The sequence below is a fragment of the Dermochelys coriacea genome, chromosome 17 (assembly GCF_009764565.3).
Source record: "Dermochelys coriacea isolate rDerCor1 chromosome 17, rDerCor1.pri.v4, whole genome shotgun sequence".
Lineage (NCBI taxonomy): Eukaryota > Metazoa > Chordata > Testudines > Dermochelyidae > Dermochelys > Dermochelys coriacea.
This window is the reverse complement of record NC_050084.1, coordinates 18,122,927-18,144,311: the sequence shown is the minus strand read 5'-3', so window position 1 is coordinate 18,144,311 and position 21,385 is coordinate 18,122,927. Positions and strand designations below refer to the sequence as shown.

General features: G+C 37.9%; 1 protein-coding gene and 1 long non-coding RNA gene across 14 annotated transcripts in view; one reads left to right on the top strand and one right to left on the bottom strand.

Annotated features, from left to right (window-relative positions):
* Nucleotides 1–21,385, top strand: part of RABEP1 (rabaptin, RAB GTPase binding effector protein 1) — a 76,658-nt gene that overhangs the window by 11,049 nt on the left and 44,224 nt on the right. For 8 of the 13 annotated variants that reach the window (XR_006276172.1, XM_038376202.2, XM_038376204.2 and 5 more), the window contains exons 2-4: nt 10,612–10,740; nt 16,301–16,504; nt 20,052–20,212. Coding sequence is in view for 12 of the 13 variants with exons in the window: in XM_038376202.2 (XP_038232130.1) it covers nt 10,612–10,740; nt 16,301–16,504; nt 20,052–20,212 (494 nt within the window). In the remaining variant the exon portion in view is untranslated. The remainder of the gene's footprint in view (nt 1–10,611; nt 10,741–16,300; nt 16,505–20,051; nt 20,213–21,385) is intronic. The other 5 variants (XM_043499318.1, XM_038376208.2, XM_043499317.1 and 2 more) reach the window with 1 other exon arrangement.
* LOC122456961 lies at nt 14,702–20,135 on the bottom strand. The gene is made up of 3 exons (XR_006276175.1): nt 20,016–20,135; nt 17,298–18,158; nt 14,702–16,085 (listed from the first exon to the last, which is right to left on the bottom strand). It is a non-coding gene; the product is annotated as an uncharacterized LOC122456961 (long non-coding RNA).

Genomic DNA, 21,385 nt, shown 5'->3' with positions numbered 1-21,385 from the left:
GGGGAAAAGAAAATTTTGAGCTGATCAGTGTTGGTGATTTATAGCAATTTTACAGATACTTTTTGGAAGGTTGTCTGAACAGATCAGCTTAGTAGTGATGATGCCCTTTCTTGTATGCTTGAGTTTGCTGATCTTTTTAACAAGTGTTAAGATACTACCTACTGTGGTGGAAAAAGACAGCTGAGAATATGTAAAATTCCACACAAAGTCATTCTTTCCAAATCAATTAACTAGCTTTCACTTTAATTTTGTCTGAAATATTTCTATCTATTACTATTTTTCCCAATACAAGTCTTGATAGGGTAAATTTGTATTATTTGTATAGGTGGAAATTATTAAGAGAAACACTGTCTTCTTAGAAATCTTATGTGGCCTGTTCGTGTGTCATAGCAAAATCATACGCACACTGGTAGCTTAAGAATTCTGCAATTTAAAAAAAAAAATGTAGGAAACGATACTTTGGAATTGACCACAGAACATAAAAATAAAACATAATCTGGCATTTGTATTTTCTATATCACTTTATCCATAAAGTAAGGAAGCTGGAAAATTGCAGTTACACAACAGTAACATTTAATTTTGTTAAACAGTCCTATATTTGTTATACTAAACTGTATCTGAATTTTAAAAAAATCGCCCAAGGCCCATTGAACTCAGCCAAAAGACTCCTATTAACTTCAGAGGGTTTTGGATGAGACTCTGAAATAGCAGTGTGGTATTTTGTTTTTTAATACGTAAATTTACCAAGCAGTAGCTTTTTTTGCGGGATGTGGGGGGGAAGGGTCAAATTCAACTGTGGTGTTACTATGCTGAAATAAATGGAGTAACACCAGGGATAAATTTGGCCTAGTCAGCTTAAAAGTGATCTGATTATCTAGCATCTTATATGGTATAATGTATGTTCTCTTTAATAATTTTGTAAAGCCAGTTATTAGTTAGGTGAATACATGTTTAAATCAGTCTTCAGGGGAGGTATATTAAAACAGTCAATTTAAAAAAAGTGTAGATTTCTGCATTGTGCTATACATAGGGCTATATGTTGAATCAGTGCAGAATGTATGGGCTGGCTTTCAGGGGGTTTTTCACTGTGAGCATATTACATCAGCTCTGTGATCTTGCTTAGGCTGCCAGTTGATTTCCAGATGAAACTCAAGATAAACATTCAACGACTAGGTTCCTTGGGTACTTAGAGTCCACTGATGCTGTGAAAGTTGTGACTATCGGAGTCACTTATGCAACCGTTCTCCTGATATACTCAGGAAGGGGCTGGTTTACACACAATTTTGCACCAATTTAATTATATCTGTTTAAAAATATATAGCTAAATTAATGTAATACCTTAGTGTGGAGACAGTTGTACTGGAATAAAAGGTTCTTATATTGGTATGGCTTACATCTATGAAAATAAGCTGTACTGATAAGCACCTTTATACCAGTGTAACTGTGGCCACACTGAGGCCTGGTCTACACTGGGGTGGGGGGATCGATCTAAGATACGCAATTTCAGCTACCAGAATAGCATAGCTGAAGCCGACGTATCTTGGATCGACATAGAATCACTTACTTCACGTTCTCGCGGCACGGGATCGAAGGCCGCCGCTTCCCCGTCAACTCTGCTTCTGCCTCTCGCCGTGATGGAGTTCCAGAGTCGACGGCAGAGCGATCGGGGATCAATCATTACCCGCCGATCCCGTGGGTGGTGTAGACATGGCCTAAGTGAGTGTGCCAGTTTAATTATATTGGTACAAAAAGTATGGTGTGGGTCTGAGCTTTGGCTTTTTGCTCCATGGTACAAGACTTAACAGTTCACAGGTTTCTCCCAGAAAGACGCACCCTAAACCCGTCTTCATTATGATAGAGGCCATTAAGGATTTCATAAATCATGGTTTTAAGGGAGACTGCTAGAGTTGGAAAGGTCTTGAGAACTTTGTTTTCAATATTTGTTTTAAAAATACATGTGCTTAGCATATGGGAGTGCAGTAAAAATCTGAATAAATAAAATTTCCCTTGTCAGAGGAGAATTTTTCTCCTCTCAACAGTTCAGAAGAGTAGAACATGGGACTTCATCCTGTTTCTTATCAAATGTAGAAAACTTGCAGGAAGATATTCTACAAAGGTTCTTATACTGCAGTCATCATCATGGAATCTCTGTACCTGCATTTGCCAGATGTGTTTCCAGACCATTTTATTAAGTTGTATATCCACTGAGTAATTATCCTGAAGTAGTAATATCTGGCAGTTGCACACCTGTAAATTGATTTGCATTTGCATCCTGTTGTTGATCTCATGACTGCTGTGTCAAAAAAAAAAATGTAAATGCTTGGGGAAGAAGCCAGTTTGATTTAACTGCTCATGTTTTACATTATTACAGATATATAGGGGAAGGGGAGGTAATTCCCCTGCATTCTTCCCAAATGCTGACTCCACTCTTCTTTCTCCTTATTTCTCTTGTCTTTACCTGTCACCTCACTTTCTTGCCAGATTGTTTAGCCCCTTATTCCTTCTTTTTCTACTTTGTTTGCATTTTACTTTCTTCCTTTGCTTATACCCTTTTCTACTACTTCTGTCTTCATGATTCTCTCTCCAGTTACCCCTTTACTTTTATTTTCTAAAGTTAATTTTAAAGGGTATTGGGTTCAACACTGGATTGCCCTTCCCCTGCAGAGTTAAGGAGACACTTAATCTACATGAAGCTTTTTTGATGAGCCTCTTCAGAGTTTTGGGAGATTGGTAGTTTTGGAGTAAATGTAGACTGGCCCAAGTCCACATTTAGATAGTAAGTCCAGCTAAAATGGCAAAACTGCAGAAGGTTTTTTTGTTTGTATTTGTTTTGTTTTTATGGAAAGGTCTTGAGTTGTATGTAAAATGACTTCCTCGAAAACAAGCAGGATTTATGTATTATTTGAGGTGAGGTGAAATGAGTCGGTTTTTATTCACTCTTATCCCAGAAGAGTTTCAGAGTAGCAGCCGTGTTAGTCTGTATTCGCAAAAAGAAAAGGAGTACTTGTGGCACCTTAGAGACTAACAAATTTATTAGAGCATAAGCTTTCGTGAGCTACAGCTCACTTCATCGGATGCATTTGGTGGAGAAAACAGAATTAATGTTATCCCAGAAGAGGATAACATTAATAGATTGGCTGCAAAGTGATAAACTATTTACAAGATTTTTGTTTTTAAGTCATTTTTCTATGCAAAGGAGTTGACAATAAACTTGTCTTGACAGAAAATAAGAACTAGGTTGGTTATCTCAATATTTTTCTTAAAATATAGAGATTCAGTAATGTTGCTACTTCAGACCAGTATTATGAAGGGGAGAAATAGTGCAGAAGCATCTGCTTTGTGGTGACACTGTTATCAAAATCTTTTCCTAAATGCCTATGGTTCTGAGGGACACTAAATCACCAGATATTGGCAATTTTTGATTAGATAGAATAAACTGTCATCTTCATTGAAACTTTATTTTACAAAACAGAACACTTTAGATTGCATATAGAAGGGTGATAGAAGTCATTAAAGTGAGTAAATGTGAAGTTAAGACAATTAATCCTCTTCTGGGTTCTGTGGTTGGTTGATATAAACAATGAGATCTGGTAGCATAGTGAAGATTTAGTTGAAGACATTTATATTCGTGTGAGTGATCATGAAATACAGACTGATGAGTTTAGTATGACCTTAGGCTATGTATACACTTATGATTGGATGTGGAATACACACATTGAGCACACACCCCAGCCATGGGTATGAACAACAGTGAGGCACTGCTTAGGTGAGCAGAGTACAGAAACACCAGAACCTTAGGCTATATATCCTACGTGGCTCAAAACACACACAAGCAGTGCCTCCAGCATCTACACTGCCGTTTTCAACGGTGTAGTGTCCTGCTGTCAGAGCTTTTCCCTGCCTCCAAGAAAGGGTCTAACGAGGGGGCACTAGGGAAAGTCTCTGGCGGCTTCTCACTGTTGGAGCCTTTCCCTGCTGTCTCCCCCCTGCCAGAGCCTTTCATTTCTGGGTGTAGCTACAGTCTGCTTTTCCCTGCGGTATGTAGTTACACATACCCAACCTGCCGCCACCAGTGTAGATGAGACCTTAGTTGTGAAGCATTATACCACCTGACCATTTAATAGGGTTCACTTTAAAATATTGGGTGAGGTAGAGAAGGTTTGTATATTTGGTAATCTTGATGGCTTGGCTTAGAAGAGAGCTTATTCTGCATATCTGTTTAGAATGTCTTTATACTCAAATGTTTTGTTCACCTATTAGTGAGGTAGACCAGTCTGACAGAATAATGAGACTGGCGAACACACTCTTTAGGACTCTATTTCACATTAAATGAATATTGAAAAGCTTGGCTAAGGAAATCTATTCAGTCTTAATAATACAGGAAAATTGTCAGGTTTTTTGTGTTAATATCTAAGGAAGGAGGGTTGACTGCAGACGTTGACATATAATGGGATGGGGGGAAAATAATGGTAATCGTTTAATCAGATAGGAAATGAAGGAATTAATGATTCCAATCTCCACGGACTGATTAGCTTCCTGAAAATAGAGGTTGAAATATAGAAACATAATGCATCGCTGGCTTATTTTGATAGGCATTAAAAAAAAAAATCCAGGCCTTTCTATGCTACGTTTTTAGGGAAGTCTTTGACTGGTGGTAGCAACAATTTGAGTGCTAGGTCATGCAGGCCACTTGTATTTTTATTACTGTGCCACCTATGCCTGCCCTGAGCTGGTTTGCACAACATGGTAGTTAAAACCACTAGTGGCCTGCCTATACTAGCACTTCACTGATGGAGCAGAAAAAGCGGGTGACTTTCTGAAAAATGCTCATGTAGACAGGACTTTGGCAAACATGGTTCGGCAGAAGGAGTATTAGAATCCTGTGAGAAAGAAGGCTGGAGCAGTAGTGGATGGCAGTTCTTGGAAAAAGATGTAGCAGGAATAAGAAGTTTCCAATGTGGTTTCATAAGGATCTGTGAAGTGTCTTTTTTTTTTTAAACAAAAAGCAACTAGTAGAAATGAACTAGAGGCGAATTAAAGAAATATCATAGAATCATAGAATATCAGGGTTGGAGGGGACCGCAGGAGGTCATCTAGTCCAACCCCCTGCTCAAAGCAGGACCGATCCCCAACTAAAAGTTTAACATGTCCACGGACAAAAGACATGGAATGTGTGCCCCCACTGCTTTTACTGCTTGTTAAAGAGGGAAGCAATAAAAAGGAATTTACATGTATATTAGAAAAAGAAATACCAAAGATAAAATGGGTTACTTAATAATTAAAGGAGGTGAAATTCATGAATGCATTACTGAATTGCCTGTAAAAACAAAGGTGCTTTTAGCAAGGAAAATAAAAGATAGAGAACTAGAAAATAATCAAGGCCCAATTTTGCAAAATTCTGTACATATGATTAACTTTATGCATGTGACCCATTGAAATCAATGGAACATTACTCACTTGCGTTAAGTTAAACATCAATGTTTAAGTAGACTACAGTTAAATTTTAAATTTTAGCTAAGTTTAACTGGAGTCCAGAATAGTTAACAGGATGGTATTATAAGATAGACAAAGATGCTTTTATCTGAAAAGTGAAATGCCTACCTTTTAAGTAGAGAAAAGCTTGAGAGATATTTTAGGTCTTAGCTTGGTTTTTTATTTAAAATATATGGGGAGTATTAGTCAGAACATGAGCTGGGTTATCAGAACTGGGAGAAAATCAATGAGTGGGATCTGTATCTGGGGCTAGATTGGAGCAGTTGAGGAGGAGATTTGGGGTCCAAAACAGCAAAAGAGGCTGGGGATGGGGTAGGATGGAACAGGCAGGACTAAGCAAGAAATGAAATGGCCAAAACACCCAAAAAGAAAGGGAAATAAAGTTGGGGGAGGAGTGGTGAAAGGCTAGAACCAGAAATAGCTAAATTGATTATTCTTTTCAAAATCTGCATAAATCACTTGATATGTAAAATATGTTCTAAAATTATTTGACTAAAAATTTAAAATATGGTCAGTTGGACACCAAAGATATGAGAAAATAAAATATGCAGTTCCTAGATACTTAATAGACAACAGGTTTAGTAATGCTAAAGGACATTTCAAGTAACCATCAATGCTCACGACTAGAACCGAAGACCTCTCCCTCATTTTGGGTCTCTTGCACACGAATGGGTTACATTATAACCACATTGCCACATAAAAAATAGTATTGCTGAAGATCTTATAAGTTTTCTGTGTTGAATAACAACCTTAGCTACACAAAGCAGATACAGATGTTTTAGAGTATCAGCCGTGTTAGTCTGTATCCGCAAAAAGAAAAAGAGTACTTGTGGCACTTTAGCAACTAACAAATTTATTTGAGCATAAGCTTTCGTGAGCTGCAGCTCACTAGCTCATGAAAGCTTATGCTCAAATAAATTTGTTAGTCTCTAAGATTCCACAAGCACTCCTTTTCTTTTTACAGGTGTTTTACTAAATGCACCTGTAAAGTGCCAATATACAGCATAAAATACTGTTTAAAATGTTTTAAGATTATGAAATCACTTATGGTAAAAACATTTATGTAGCATTCTGTATTGTTACATTACAAATATTGCAACATATTATTTATTAGTGTTAAAGTATACATTCATGCAGGCTTAATTTATTTAATCTGTATTTGTTTAACCCTAGTCGATCCTCACTTTTTTACATATTTTTTTACTTTTTTTGAGGATGCGGTGGGGTGTGGGGAGTGTAAGTTTTAAAAATGTATAGACTTAACTGAAATTCCAGGAGCTTGTTTTTCAAAATATCTGCATACAAAGAAGTGACTTTTCCAAACTTTTAAAAATCTCTGCCAACATTTTATGGCAGTGGTGGGCAACCCGCACCACCACTGCCCTATGGGAAAAGATTTCTTTATTTTTTTGAACTTTTCTCTTCTTGCTGCTAATTTCTTGCTTTCTCAGCCAAAATATCATGCACTTATGTCCCTCTCAGGCAAATGTCAGGTCACAGGAGATGAGTGTCTTGGTTTGGGGAATAAGCACAGGAGGGCTGGATATATTTTCATTTTCTACCCCTGTTTTTGTTATAGGAACATGACACAAATGGCATTGTCTGTAAATTAAAATATTTCTCAGATCTTTAAAAATATATTTATGATCCAGTTTTCATGGTTCAGCTGTGGTTGTGTAGGTCTGAAATCTTGATGCCTTCCTCTGCACTTAAAATATCGAGTGGAAAGTTTTGTGTTGTTAAATTGTAAATAGATCCAGTGAGCTCAAAAATAATCTTATTGATAATCGGCTTTCTGTCTTAGTTCTGGAGTGATTGCTATATATTTGCATAACTGATAATTTTAGTATAGATAATGTTTTAGCCCTTTTGGGAAGTGTTCTATCAAACAGCTTTAGAGTGACAAGTCAATGAGAGAATATTTATTGTCCTTATTCTTTGTTTATATTACAAATTTTATTCATGTTGTATTAAGAGATTCTTATCTTCCAACATGTGGTTCCTACAAGCACTAAGGATCCCTTCTTTTAATTTTTAGCTTTCTCTCATAAAGGACTCCCCTAAAAATAAAGTGATTTTGTTTTTGCTGCCCAATCACTCTATTTCCTCTAATTTGTTAATCCTTTTCTAATATTGATATATCTAGAATAGAATACAGTATTTTTAGGTATAGTCTCCCCAGTGTAGGGAGAGTCTGCTACCTCCTGCTCATCACATGAGATATGCAGTCTAAAATCACAGTTATAAAATCATCAGCTTTATTTCTATTTGTGTGTTGAATAAGGATTCTCTAGCCATCTCTTCAATAACATATCAGTTTGCAATGGATATTCTGGAATATTCTTTGTTTATAGATAAGAAATGGTTGACTAAAGAGCTGATCCTTTTTTATTTCCTCTTTCAGTTTGACATGTCAAGTTAATTTAAAAATAGCCCTTAAAATGGAGAGTAGGGTAACTTATTGTTTTTGATAAATTAAACTTCCCCATTCTAATCTGTGCTCACAGCAGTGTGGGTTCTGCTGCCTCAGAGGAATTTCATACCAATGCTATTATAAAATTTTGTATGTTCCGTGCCTTGTTTGTAACAGGAGATACTGTTTCAGTCAGGCGGAGTTCTGCAAGTGCTACCAATCCATCAGGCTTTGTTTACTATTTACTTAATCAGTTTAATTAAAGAAGATTGCATTTCTGTGTGTGGAAACAGGAGCTCAGCAGGAATGACGTATGACATATTTTCCATTTGAAAAATTGTGTGAGAAATAGAAGTATGAGTTGCATATAGATTTTTAGATTGGTATTTTGTCATGATAGATTTTAAAGTGAATGTTCAGTTGGGCTAAGGACCAGATGTAGTTTGCACCTGCAACTGTTGAATTACAGATTCAAGTTATGTGCCAAGGAGCCTGATCCAAAACACATTGATATCTGTTCAATTCTTGTTGTTAACTTTATTGGATTTTGGATCTAGGCCAGTCAGAATAATTGTACCTGTAGTCAGTCAGACGTATAGCTACTCACATTTGGGCTCAGAGTTTAATTATGGATGTAAATATTATCCACAGAGGAGAACCACCCTTCTTAAAACTTACTCCTCTGTGCGATAGCATCATAATAGAAATGCTATAGTTTTGATGGAGGCTTAGAAAATAAATGCCATCTCAGTGTTCAGTATTTTTCCATACAACTTACTTACCTTTTGGGTTGAAATTTCATAGGCTCTTTCTTAGCCTAGGAGTGGCTTACTTGCATATAATAGATTTCTCCATGCTAATCTGTGTTCACAGCAGTGTGGGTTCTGCTGCCTCAGAGATTTAGTAGTTACGGAATTAGATATAAAAATTGTATAATGCTTGTCTAACTTAATTCCTCTCTGCTATCTGTATTAGATTAGAGGCATAGTCAAAGAACATATTTTTTCAGTTAAATATTCTAGTTTTATTTTATTTTATAACCAGAAGTCTACAACATAGTCTTTCTTCTAAAGAATCCCTTTATTCGTATCTATCTTAGGTCTAGGTAACCACAAATTAATCTCTTCCTAGGTGGCCAAAAATTAACAGAAATGAGCATTATCCTTGAATTCACAAAATTTCAGTGGCAAATTGTTTTCTTCTCTGGCTTTTTACCACTACATAGTCCTCATTACACCACTTGTGTTGCTTAAAGGTACCTGATGTTGCAGAAAGTAATGCATCTTATTGTATAATATGCTATATTTAACACTTTTCTTTTTGGTAGATAGTATGTTAGTGTCTGTGTGACATGTAAGCAATTTTAATATATTAGATAGGGTATTGATTTAACTAGCTTGTGCTATGAAGAGGCTATTTCAAAGCAGTGACTCAGATTGTCTACATGGTAGAGGTGAAACTTGTTCGTAAAATGCTGTTGTAGAATTGAAAGAAATACTTAACAGGACTTCATTTGCTTGGTGGAATTATAGTGTAAGAAGTATTTAACATGTCTGGATTTTTTTTTTTTTTGCTGTTTTCAATTTGAATTTTTAAAGACTGATCTAAAGTGTGTAATATGAAACCTTCTGTTTCTTAAGGTACTGTACTTCCTGGGAAATAAACAAAATTAATATCTTGCCTCGTGACCAGTACCTGGGACGCAATTATAGCAAAAATTCTTGCTTTATAGCAACATATGGTACTTTTTACTGTGTTTCTGAATTCTCTGTCACAGAAGTTCTCTTTTTTCTTTTTCTTTGTGGATTGTATTTTTATAGAGTGTCTTGGTATTTTGTGGACCACCTCCCCTACTATTTCCAGTAATGACATCCTTAAGGCAACTATAGTAATTGCTTCCATGGAAAAAAAAATTTAGAAAGTACTTAATGTATTTTTAGCTATCTTAAGGCAGTAGAGGCAACTTGAAATAAGGAGAAATTGCCACATGAGTGGTCATTTCTCTGCATTCCATTTAATAAATGCTCTGAGGATCACCAAACTCTGCTCTAGCAGGGAGGAAGCAGTGGAGACAGGAAAGAGTATGACATGGTTGAGGGATGGGTTTCACCTTTTCGTTTAGTACCTGATTTAGGTAACTGTTGTATATAGGCTACAGTTTTCCTTCACTAGTTACTAAACTCGTAGCCAGTAACCTGTTTTAATTTTAACCCCGGATGTGTAATAAGTGCTTTGTGACTCCATACACAGGAGTGACGGTGTGTGTTCGGAGAGAAAGTAAGAATGCAACCAGATTCCCTAATAATGTCAGAATAAAATCCCTGGTGGTAATACAATTACTAAACATAGTTCTTGTTACTTGTCCCTTCCTTGTATGTGGTGAATTCTCCTTTCAAGAAGGATTCAGTATGACTCAAGAGTCAACTCTAAGTGTTATTCCTAGCTGCAGTTTTGATGTATGCCAGAACTCACTGTTGTAATGAGTAGAACTGCTGATTCTTGCTGGTTTTTAAAAAAAAAAAAAACAAACCAAAAACTAAAAACCTCTGACCAGTCATCGTGGCTTGTCATTGGATAACACTTGAGCTAATGAGTGAAAAATATATTTTAAAATAATAAACCCTAAATCTTAAAGTTGCAACATGTGATTGTGTGGGATTCCTTAACTGTTAGTGACATACCTTACTTTTTTGTTTTTGTTCTAGCTGCTCTTATGCAACGGCTAGCAGAATTGGAAAAAGTCAATGCAGAATTTCTGCGTACAAAGCAGCAGCTTGAGCAAGAATTTAATCAAAAGAGGGCAAAATTTAAAGAGTTATACTTGGCTAAGGAAGGTAAGTTCTAGGTTCTCTGAATTCAATATAAAGCGTATTTTTATGCTACGCCTTGAATAGTCCCTGCTTAGAGAACAATCTATAGTGCTAACTTTTTTTTTTTTTTTTTAAAAAAAAGTAGGGTTTAAAAAGCAAAGGTTTTCTTGTATTGGCAGTCGGTTGGTGGGATATCCTGGTTGACAGGTGGTAAGACACTGTTAAAGTCTCTTATTAGCCAACAGAAAATGTGAGTTTTCCTGCCAGTCTTTTTTAAAGGCCAGTATAAAGAGGCAAAAAGAAAAACCCTAACAATTATCTGGTTATATAATTAGAGTTTCAGAAGGTATCAGCCACCTTTCTTTGTAATCTAATTTGTGAAAATTTTTGTTTTCTGTAATTATCACACAACTGTTCTCCTTTTATGTAGAAATCTTGAAATTGAGAGTGAAAGTAAGGTGAAAAAGAATGAAAAATATAATTTGTTTGACTTTAAAGTATATACCCAAACTGATAGGAGTCAGCAAATCATCTTGAAATGCACATAAAATTCCACAGTATCCTGCTTTTTAAAATAAAGTAATGTGGTAGTTCTCAAACTCTAATAGCATAGACCACATTGTGATAGCATCTGCTGGACACCACCCCTTCCAATTCACAATTCATAGAATCATAGAATATCAGGGTTGGAAGGGACCCCAGAAGGTCATCTAGTCCAACCCCCTGCTCAAAGCAGGACCAAGTCCCAGTTAAATCATCCCAGCCAGGGCTTTGTCAAGCCTGACCTTAAAAACCTCTAAGGAAGGAGATTCTACCACCTCCCTAGGTAACGCATTCCAGTGTTTCACCACCCTCTTAGTGAAAAAGTTTTTCCTAATATCCAATCTAAACCTCCCCCATTGCAACTTGAGACCATTACTCCTCGTTCTGTCATCTGCTACCATTGAGAACAGTCTAGAGCCATCCTCTTTGAAACCCCCTTTCAGGTAGTTGAAAGCAGCTATCAAATCCCCCCTCATTCTTCTCTTCTGCAGACTAAACAATCCCAGCTCCCTCAGCCTCTCCTCATAAGTCATGTGCTCTAGACCCCTAATCATTTTCGTTGCCCTTCGTTGTACTCTTTCCAATTTATCCACATCCTTCCTGTAGTGTGGGGCCCAAAACTGGACACAGTACTCCAGATGAGGCCTCACCAGTGTCGAATAGAGGGGAACGATCACGTCCCTCGATCTGCTCGCTATGCCCCTACTTATACATCCCAAAATGCCATTGGCCTTCTTGGCAACAAGGGCACACTGCTGACTCATATCCAGCTTCTCGTCCACTGTCACCCCTAGGTCCTTTTCCGCAGAACTGCTGCCGAGCCATTCGGTCCCTAGTCTGTAGCGGTGCATTGGATTCTTCCATCCTAAGTGCAGGACCCTGCACTTATCCTTATTGAACCTCATTAGATTTCTTTTGGCCCAATCCTCCAATTTGTCTAGGTCCTTCTGTATCCTATCCCTCCCCTCCAGCGTATCTACCACTCCTCCCAGTTTAGTATCATCCGCAAATTTGCTGAGAGTGCAATCCACACCATCCTCCAGATCATTTATGAAGATATTGAACAAAACGGGCCCCAGGACCGACCCCTGGGGCACTCCACTTGACACCGGCTGCCAACTAGACATGGAGCCATTGATCACTACCCGTTGAGCCCGACAATCTAGCCAGCTTTCTACCCACCTTATAGTGCATTCATCCAGCCCATACTTCCTTAACTTGCTGACAAGAATGCTGTGGGAGACCGTGTCAAAAGCTTTGCTAAAGTCAAGAAACAATACATCCACTGCTTTCCCTTCATCCACAGAACCAGTAATCTCATCATAAAAGGCGATTAGATTAGTCAGGCATGACCTTCCCTTGGTGAATCCATGCTGACTGTTCCTGATCACTTTCCTCTCCTCTAAGTGCTTCAGGATTGATTCTTTGAGGACCTGCTCCATGATTTTTCCAGGGACTGAGGTGAGGCTGACCGGCCTGTAGTTCCCAGGATCCTCCTTCTTCCCTTTTTTAAAGATGGGCACTACATTAGCCTTTTTCCAGTCATCCGGGACTTCCCCCGTTCGCCACGAGTTTTCAAAGATAATGGCCAAGGGCTCTGCAATCACAGCCGCCAATTCCTTCAGCACTCTCGGATGCAATTCGTCCGGCCCCATGGACTTGTGCACGTCCAGCTTTTCTAAATAGTCCCTAACCACCTCTATCTCTACAGAGGGCTGGCCATCTCTTCCCCATTTTGTGTTGCCCAGCACAGCAGTCTGGGAGCTGACCTTGTTAGTGAAAACAGAGGCAAAAAAAGCATTGAGTACATTAGCTTTTTCCACATCCTCTGTCACTAGCTTGCCTCCCTCATTCAGTAAGGGGCCCACACTTTCCTTGGCTTTCTTCTTGTTGCCAACATACCTGAAGAAAGCCTTCTTGTTACTCTTGACATCTCTTGCTAGCTGCAGCTCCAGGTGCGATTTGGCCCTCCTGATATCTTTCCTACATGCCCGAGCAATATTTTTATACTCTTCCCTGGTCATATGTCCAACCTTCCACTTCTTGTAAGCTTCTTTTTTATGTTTAAGATCCGCTAGGATTTCACCATTAAGCCAAGCTGGTCGCCTGCCATATTTACTATTCTTTCGACTCATCGGGATGGTTTGTCCCTGTAACCTCAACAGGGATTCCTTGAAATACAGCCAGCTCTCCTGGACTCCCTTCCCTTTCATGTTAGTCCCCCAGGGGATCCTGGCCATCTGTTCCCTGAGGGAGTCAAAGTCTGCTTTGTGTAATATCCTTGGGGCAATTACAGTAATTGCTTATATGGAAAAGGAATCATAGGAAATTGTTTTTGTTTTTTAAGCTTCTGCTGATGGCTTCGGTTGTTGCCACTGTTCTGCTTTTACATCAATGACCACTAGTGGAGACAGGCTGGTTCCTTCTTGTTTCCAGCTATTTTTATAGGCATTTAGGCTCTTGACTACAGTAGAAGCAGTAGCTGGAAGCAAGAAGATGGTGCCTAGCACCATGTGACCTGCCAGCTTTCCAGTGACCACCATTAAATGCTTCACAGACCACAGTTTGGAAACCACTAAGTTAATACAAACCTACTGGAGTAAAAGTGTTTTCATCCTCTTAGACCAGTAACTAACAGGAACTCTTAGAGAGACATTTTCCATGTGTTCTGTCAGTTGTGGTCAGTTATTACATAGTATGTAATTGTATTTTATATCTTGAATGATTGATCGGTCTGATTAATTGTAATGTAAGCAGCCAAACTTACAAAGCTTGAATTTGACAGCTAAAAGTATTTATTTTTAATAACATTCTTTAAGGAAAATGTGAACCCCACTAGTTCATGTACCTGCTGTAGAAGAATGGAGAAAAGCAGCTATCTTCTATTTAAGTGCATGCTTGATTTACTAACTCCTTTAATCCTAACGGCTTTCTTGTCCTAAAAATATAAAAGAAAGTAAAGCCAAGAAAAATTGCATTAAAACTACAAACTTGCTTATTTTTTTGCTCTCATATGCATGTACAGCTGACAAATTGAAGACCAGAACACAGAGTGTTTTTTAGCTATTGGGGCAAGGGAAATTAAAATGTAAAGACAAGACGCTGCTGGACTGTGGTCAGCAACAGCAACCTCCCTCCCCAAACTAAAATAGTTAGAAATCACTTTTCCTCTTGGCATTTTCTTCACTTAGGTGATGGAGGCCTGTGATGTACAGGAGGTCAAACTAAATGATCTCATTGTCCCGTCTGGCCTTAAACTCTATGAATGTGACTCGGTGTCCCTCTCTACGCTGACTACAAAGCCATGTTTAACATCACATCAGTTAACATGACTCCTTAAGGCTGTATTGTCACGTTCAGTGAACACCAGCCCAGAGTGTGAACTGATACTTAACTTTTTTTAGCTTATCATCATTGCAGTATCTCTGGAAGAAAATATTTCTGCAGCAGACTACAATATTGTATGCATTATATTTAGGAATATAAAATGTGCACTTAAAAATATTTTTAGTGTGCTTTTTTTATGTGAAACATCTAGTTCCATAAGACATTTCCATAAAGCATGCAAGGTCAGGAATTTAGTAATTTAAAGAGTTTTTGTTTAAATAGAGCAGGGGTTGAGACTAGAGTATTATGAGATGTGAAAGGAAAAAGAGAAGGATTGATTGAAAGTAGTAGAACTATAAACATAAGTCTGATAAACTAAATTATTGCTATAAAAGCTGGAAATAACTACACAAATGTTATTGGAGAAAGGAAGTCGTCATAATAGTAATAGTCAAGGTGCCTTATACTTTGCCACAAAATGCATCCTGTGTTCTGCAAAGTCCTTGGATGCTGTGGCAGTTTGGTATAGCAGGTTTCTGCAACAGCTTCCTTTAAATACAACTGAGGTTTTTATGAATTAAGTATGAAAACAAATAATGTCAGCAAGAAGTCCTCTGTGTCTGTTTTGCTATTCAGCTCATTTTATACTTCTGCAGTTTTCAGTATGCCAGATATTTTTTGTACTGACAACACCTAAACTGCGTCATAGAAAGTATCAGAGTGGGAAGGGGAAATGTCAGTTCTAGCAGTTGGGTAGGGTGAGCCTTTTTGCACTGGAGAAGCACGGGAAGCAGTTTGGTATTGTGGGATCAGTACACTAGCTGCACGCTTCTGCTAAAATTATCATAGTGAAACAGTTAATGCTTGACATAAAAATTCTTATCTTTAGAATTCAGACTTAATCCTCCAATGAGATGAATGGTATAGCTTACATCTTGTAGAGTTATTGTTTCAGGTTGTCTGCAGACTCTGGAAGATGACACGTAATTTGTTTATGCTCTGTTATAGTTGAAAGTTATATTTGTAACTATAAGGACAAGAAACGTGTTTTTAATGTAAGCTTAGATTTCTAGCACAGCTGTGATAAAGGGTCAATTTTTCTGCAGATTGCATGGTAGTAGCATAATTGGGGTCCAGGTAATAATACTTTGCAATTCTGTAGTACCCGTAATAAGAGGACCACAAAGTGTAAGCATCTCCTAATGCTCCCATGAGGCAATAAGGTAGTGTCCCTCTTTTACAGATAACTTCTGTATTTCAGTTTATGTAAGTGACATATCCAAGGTTACAAAGCAAGTTGGTAGCAAAACCAAGCAATCTTTGACTTCAGTCCTGTCCTCTGACTTCCAGATCATGCTCATTCCCAATATGTATACTTCCCAGCAAATATTCTCAGAATGTGAGTTATATGGCAGTGAAGTAGTTAAGTCCAATTAGCTTAATTGGCATATTGATTGGTAGGTGGTGTCTGCTTTGTAGTAGTGTCTTCAGTCTCTACACTGCATAAATGAGAAACAAATAAAAAAGGAACTTGAGGAGCAGAGATATCTGGAATGTTACTGAAAGATTTTCTTTAGCTATCATGGGTAAAGTTTTAAACTTCAGACTCTCTTGTTTTCCATTACTAAAGCATCAATTTCTGTTGTAGCAGATAGAGTTGCACTTCAAACTGAATTTATTTACAAAATTAAATGGAAATAATACTTGATTTCAGAGGACCTGAAAAGGCAAAATGCAGTACTGCAAGCAGCACAAGATGATCTAGGACATCTGCGGACACAACTATTGGAAGCCCAGGCTGAAATGGAGAACATCAAAGCCATAGCTACAGTATCTGAGAATACGAAGCAGGAAGCTATTGATGAGGTGAAGAGACAGTGGCAAGAAGAAGTCGCTTCACTCCAAGCAATTATGAAAGGTAAGGTCAGAGGAAGCTAGCTAACTACTGCAGTTACAGCAAGGTAAAGTACCATATTTAATAGGTGGTGATATTGTGCTCGATGCTGTACAGCAGTAGTTCTCAGCCAGGTACACGTACCCCTGGGGATAGGCAGACATCTTCCAGGGTTTACTCAACTCATCTAGATAGGTGTTTCTCAACCTGGGGGTTGTGGGACAGATTTATGGGGGTCGCAAGCAGGGCAATTGCCTGGGGCCACATGCCACAGGAGGCCCTTCAAAGGTAAGTTACTTGCTTCAGCCCTGAGCAGTAGGGCTTGGGCTTCAGACCAGGCTCACAATTAAAACCGAGGCTCAAGTATCACACTGAAATGTAAGGACAGTATATTCCAATTGATTTATTTTATAATTATATGGTAAAAATGAGAAATTAAGCATTTTTCAGTAATAGTGTTCTGTGATATTTTTATATTTTTATGTCTGATTTTTATAAGCGAGTAGATTCTCTGCTCTGGCATGCAAACTTTGATTTGTCTTGCATGCCCAGAGTCCTGAAAGGAGAACAGTAGTCTGGAAAGGCTGAGAACCACTGCTGTACAGAATGTGCAGTTTGTGCCTTGGAAGTTACATTAAGCAGAATGGTGATGTCAGTCTTTAGCTGACCATTCCAACATTGTCAAAGGCAGCTTAGTTCTTTTTTCACTTAATATTGCAATATGGACTGGGAAGTTCTTAGCATGTACGGACCATTCTTCAGGGACTGAGATTATAGCCATTCCTCCTTCACAAAGACAAGTAATGGTATATGTGACCTGATTAGTCTGACAGCAGCTTCAGGATGACTTGAGTCTCTGCTTTGGCATGCAAAATTGACTTTGCCAAACATTTAAATGTCCCTCCATAGTCATCACATTGGCTCTTCCCATGTTTTGTCTAAATATGTCATCATACTTTCTTTTTTCTCCTGCAACAATATAGCATAGTTCATATAGATCACATTCTAGCATGTTGCACACTTACTGATTTAATCTTGAAACCAACTACCTGTAAGGAGAAATATACACACAGTAATTTAGGACATAACCGCTATTGTGATAACTATTTTTGCTAGGAGTACACAAAGTGATCACAGTAGTCTGAATCTCACCTGTTGGCTATAGGTATTGCAGAAGCCTGCCTTGTTACATATTTACTCTAGAGAATACAGCTTTTCATGTATTTCGGTGTGGCAGGTGGGGCTGCTCTGTAACGCTGCCTCGTAGGATCACTCTGGTGCAGTAGGCATTCACTGCTTTAGTCTGAACGTTTTGGCTGCCTGCATAGACCAGGGTACCCATGCAGTAAGCTTGGCATCAATCTTGCAACAGTGAAATAACAAACAAAGGATTTGTCTATCTGTGCCTTTAATTAAAGAAAGAAAACCTCACATGCAAGCACTTTTTTGTAGCACTTGAAGGCAAGGCCCTGACCTCCTGGGTTAACACTGAGAAGCTTTTCCTCTCTTCCAGTCTTCCCCAGTTCTGCCACTGATGACAAGTAGGCAAGCCTTCTTAACTGGACTGCTGGCTCTTGATTGATCAGTATTTCCTGCAGGCCTGTGGAGGACTGTCTTGTCGGTAGTGTGGTCTGAGTGGATTTTCCTTGAGCAGAGAGTGTCAGGGCTCCGATGCCTGCTGTAGGAAGCAGAGAGGATCTAATACACCTTGTCACAGTTGGCAAGTAAACATAATTTGGCTTGTTAATACACAAATAACAGAACTAGACCACTGGTTCTCAACGGGGGTACAATTACCCCTGAATGTACACAGAGATATTCCAGGGGTACTCAACTCATCTAGATAAGTATTTCTCAACCTGGAGGTTGCAACGGGTTTAGGTGTGTTGCAAATGCAGGACCGGTGTTAGGGGGTAGCAAGCAGGGCAGTTGCCTGGGGCCCCACGCCACAAGGGGCCCTGAAAAGCTAAGTTATGTGCTTCATCCTTGGGCAGTGGGGCTTGGGGTTTAAACAAGGCTCACAAGTGAAACACACGCTCAAGTGTCAAACTGTATTTTTATGTCTGATTTTGTAAGCAAGTAGTTTTCAAGTGAGGTGAAACTTGGGGTACTCAAGACAAATCAGACTCTCGAAAGGGGCACAATGGTCTGGAAAGGTTGAGAACCACTGAACTAGACTATTATAGAAGACCCTAGAATCCCAACCAAGATCAAGGCTCCATTGTGTTAGGTGCCATACATACAGATATCACCTACCTTGAATAATTTACAGTCTAAATAGACAAGCAGAGTTACCTGAGAAGGTTTAGTCTTTTCTGTGTTTTGGGGATATGGAAATAATTTTTGTTGTTCCTTTTATTTAAGGGGATTTTGGTTATTTGCATAGTGTTTAGATTGCTGTGGGTAGATTTTTGTAAATCAAAATAAAATAGCATATTTGAGCACTGTGACTCTTGGCATGAATATAGGAGGCTATTTAAATTAGTGATGTTAATCGAGACTAAATTTTAGTTCCCTTGGATCTGTTGAGTTACTGGTAGTTTTCTTGGCAAGGTGCAATTCATTGTATTTGTGGTTAGTTCTTTGTTCAATGTGATCAACTAAAAGGTATGACAGGTCTCCAATGCAAACTACAGAAGCGTATAGCATATCATAGGGCACACTAAATACTACCGTTGCTGTCTTGGATTGCTTGTGTCCTGTTTAGAAGCCCTTAAATAGTTATTTTAAAATAGATACATCTTGTAAAACTTTTCTTTACGTGATAATTTTGTTTTAGAAGATCATTGTCGGACTTTTTTTTCTCAGAATAGAGATCCTTTTAAAATATGGACAGTTTACTTGTTTTATTTAAAAACAAAAACAAAAAGCCAAAACCAAAATCCTGAATTCTATATTAAATTTTAGGATGATAGAAAGTTGCCTGTAGACCTGTTTAAATAGTGGTAAAAATTCTGTAGTTTTACTGTTTTTTTTTTTTTTTTTTTTTTTTTTTTAACTAGCAGAATCCTGCATGGATCTGCAAAGATTCAGAAGTTCTGTTGATTCATGTTTTTGTGTCCCTGTAAACATTTCCAGGAATGAAATCTAACACTCTGAGGACAAGGTCAAGTCTATAATGTGACGTATCTCAAGATACATGTACAAGATGTAGCTTATTTCTAGATCTCCCTGCTCTTCATGAGGTTGCAATACTGCAAAGACAGTGTGCTCAGCCTCTGTGAGGGGAGGGGGTTGTGAATCATTTGAATCACTCCATAGTGATGCTCTTGGCCAGTTAAGAATAATTTAATATTCCTGTAAGTGGAGTTTCAGACTGTCCTCATCCAGAAGGGCTGTATCTATAATACAGGGTGCTGGGGAACAGGGAGAAGACAAAAAAATGAAAAAGATATAGCCTTTGATGTCACATAGAATTGAAAGGATTGCACAATGCAAACAGCAAGCTTTGCACAAACATTCTAAATTCTGAATGTAAGATAAAGACTTTTTCTTAGAAAGTGTATAATTTGTTGTCTTACACTTTATAACTTACACTGATAATGAAAGTTTCTGTGACATTGCTTTATAGAAACTGTTCATGACTATGAGCTCCAGTTTCATCACAGGCTGGAGCAAGAGCGAGCTCAGTGGGGCCAATACCGGGAAAACGTTGAAAGGGAAATAGCAGAGTTGAGAAGGCGGCTATCTGAAGGTCAAGAAGAGGAAAATCTAGAAAATGAAATGAAAAAGGTATGCTAAAATAAATCTCTAAATGTAAAGTGAGATGGTAGACCTCTGTTAATGAAAATGTTTCTACTCTTTCAGAGTAATTAGATGTACTTTAGTCCTGCAAACCCTTACTTATTTGTCCCCATTGAAGTCAATAAAACCTGATCTGCAGTCGTTCATGCAAAGTATTACTATTTTATCCTCAACCCTGAACTTGTAACTAGGACTACTGGAAATCTGCTTGGGGAATTTTAAGATTTGGGGGAGTCCTTGCATTAGATTCTGTGGAAATCTTCACAAAAAACTGTAGTCCGATAAGTAAACTCAGAACTGTTTCGTTTTTTCAAATATATTGTTTCAGATAATAAATAGATTTAGTCTTTGTCATACATCAATGATTTGGAATCTTAAAATATATTCTATAAACCTTTGTTGGGAATGACCAAAGGTGCCAGACTTTAAGGTATCTTTTAAAGATTAGATTAATCTTGCTTTAAATAGCATTGCCTATCGTATTAGTTACTCTTTTCTAAATCAAATACAAGATAAGATTTGCATAACAGGAAATCTGCCACTTTATCCTTACTCTGAATGCCTGTGAGAGTCAGATTGTAATATTTTTCCTCCGTTGATAGAAGTTTTATGTTTAAAGCAAGCAGAGATGAGGAAAAATGGCATCTTTGCCATCTTGCTGCTATATTATGGGGAGAGATTTCCACTGTAAATGATACAGTGGTTTTTGAGCTCTGAAACTTTCTAAAGCCTAAAAATTGCCCATGCTAATCATTAGAATCTCACTGGTTTTGGTTGAATGCTTGATGATTTTTTTATTTTTTCTTCCTGTAATCACTAAGGCTGCCTTAAATGTGGACACTTTTTTTTTTTTTTTTTTGTTTTGAATAACAGGTCCTGAGTATAAAAACATCCTATTTTGTCTAAATTCTCTGTTTGTTTTTGTTTTGTTTGTTTTGTTTTGTTTTGTTTGTTTTGTTTTGTTTGTTTTGTTTGTTTTGTTTGTTTTGTTTGTTTTGTTTGTTTTGTTTGTTTTGTTTTGTTTGTTTTGTTTGTTTTGGTAATTTTAAGATGTCAGGCGTCAAGATTGGTTAGATAAGAACCCTGAGCTTTTAGCAAATTAATGAAAATTTTAGTTGAAACAATCCTTTAGAAGGATCCATCTGAATCTCAAATGAGTCT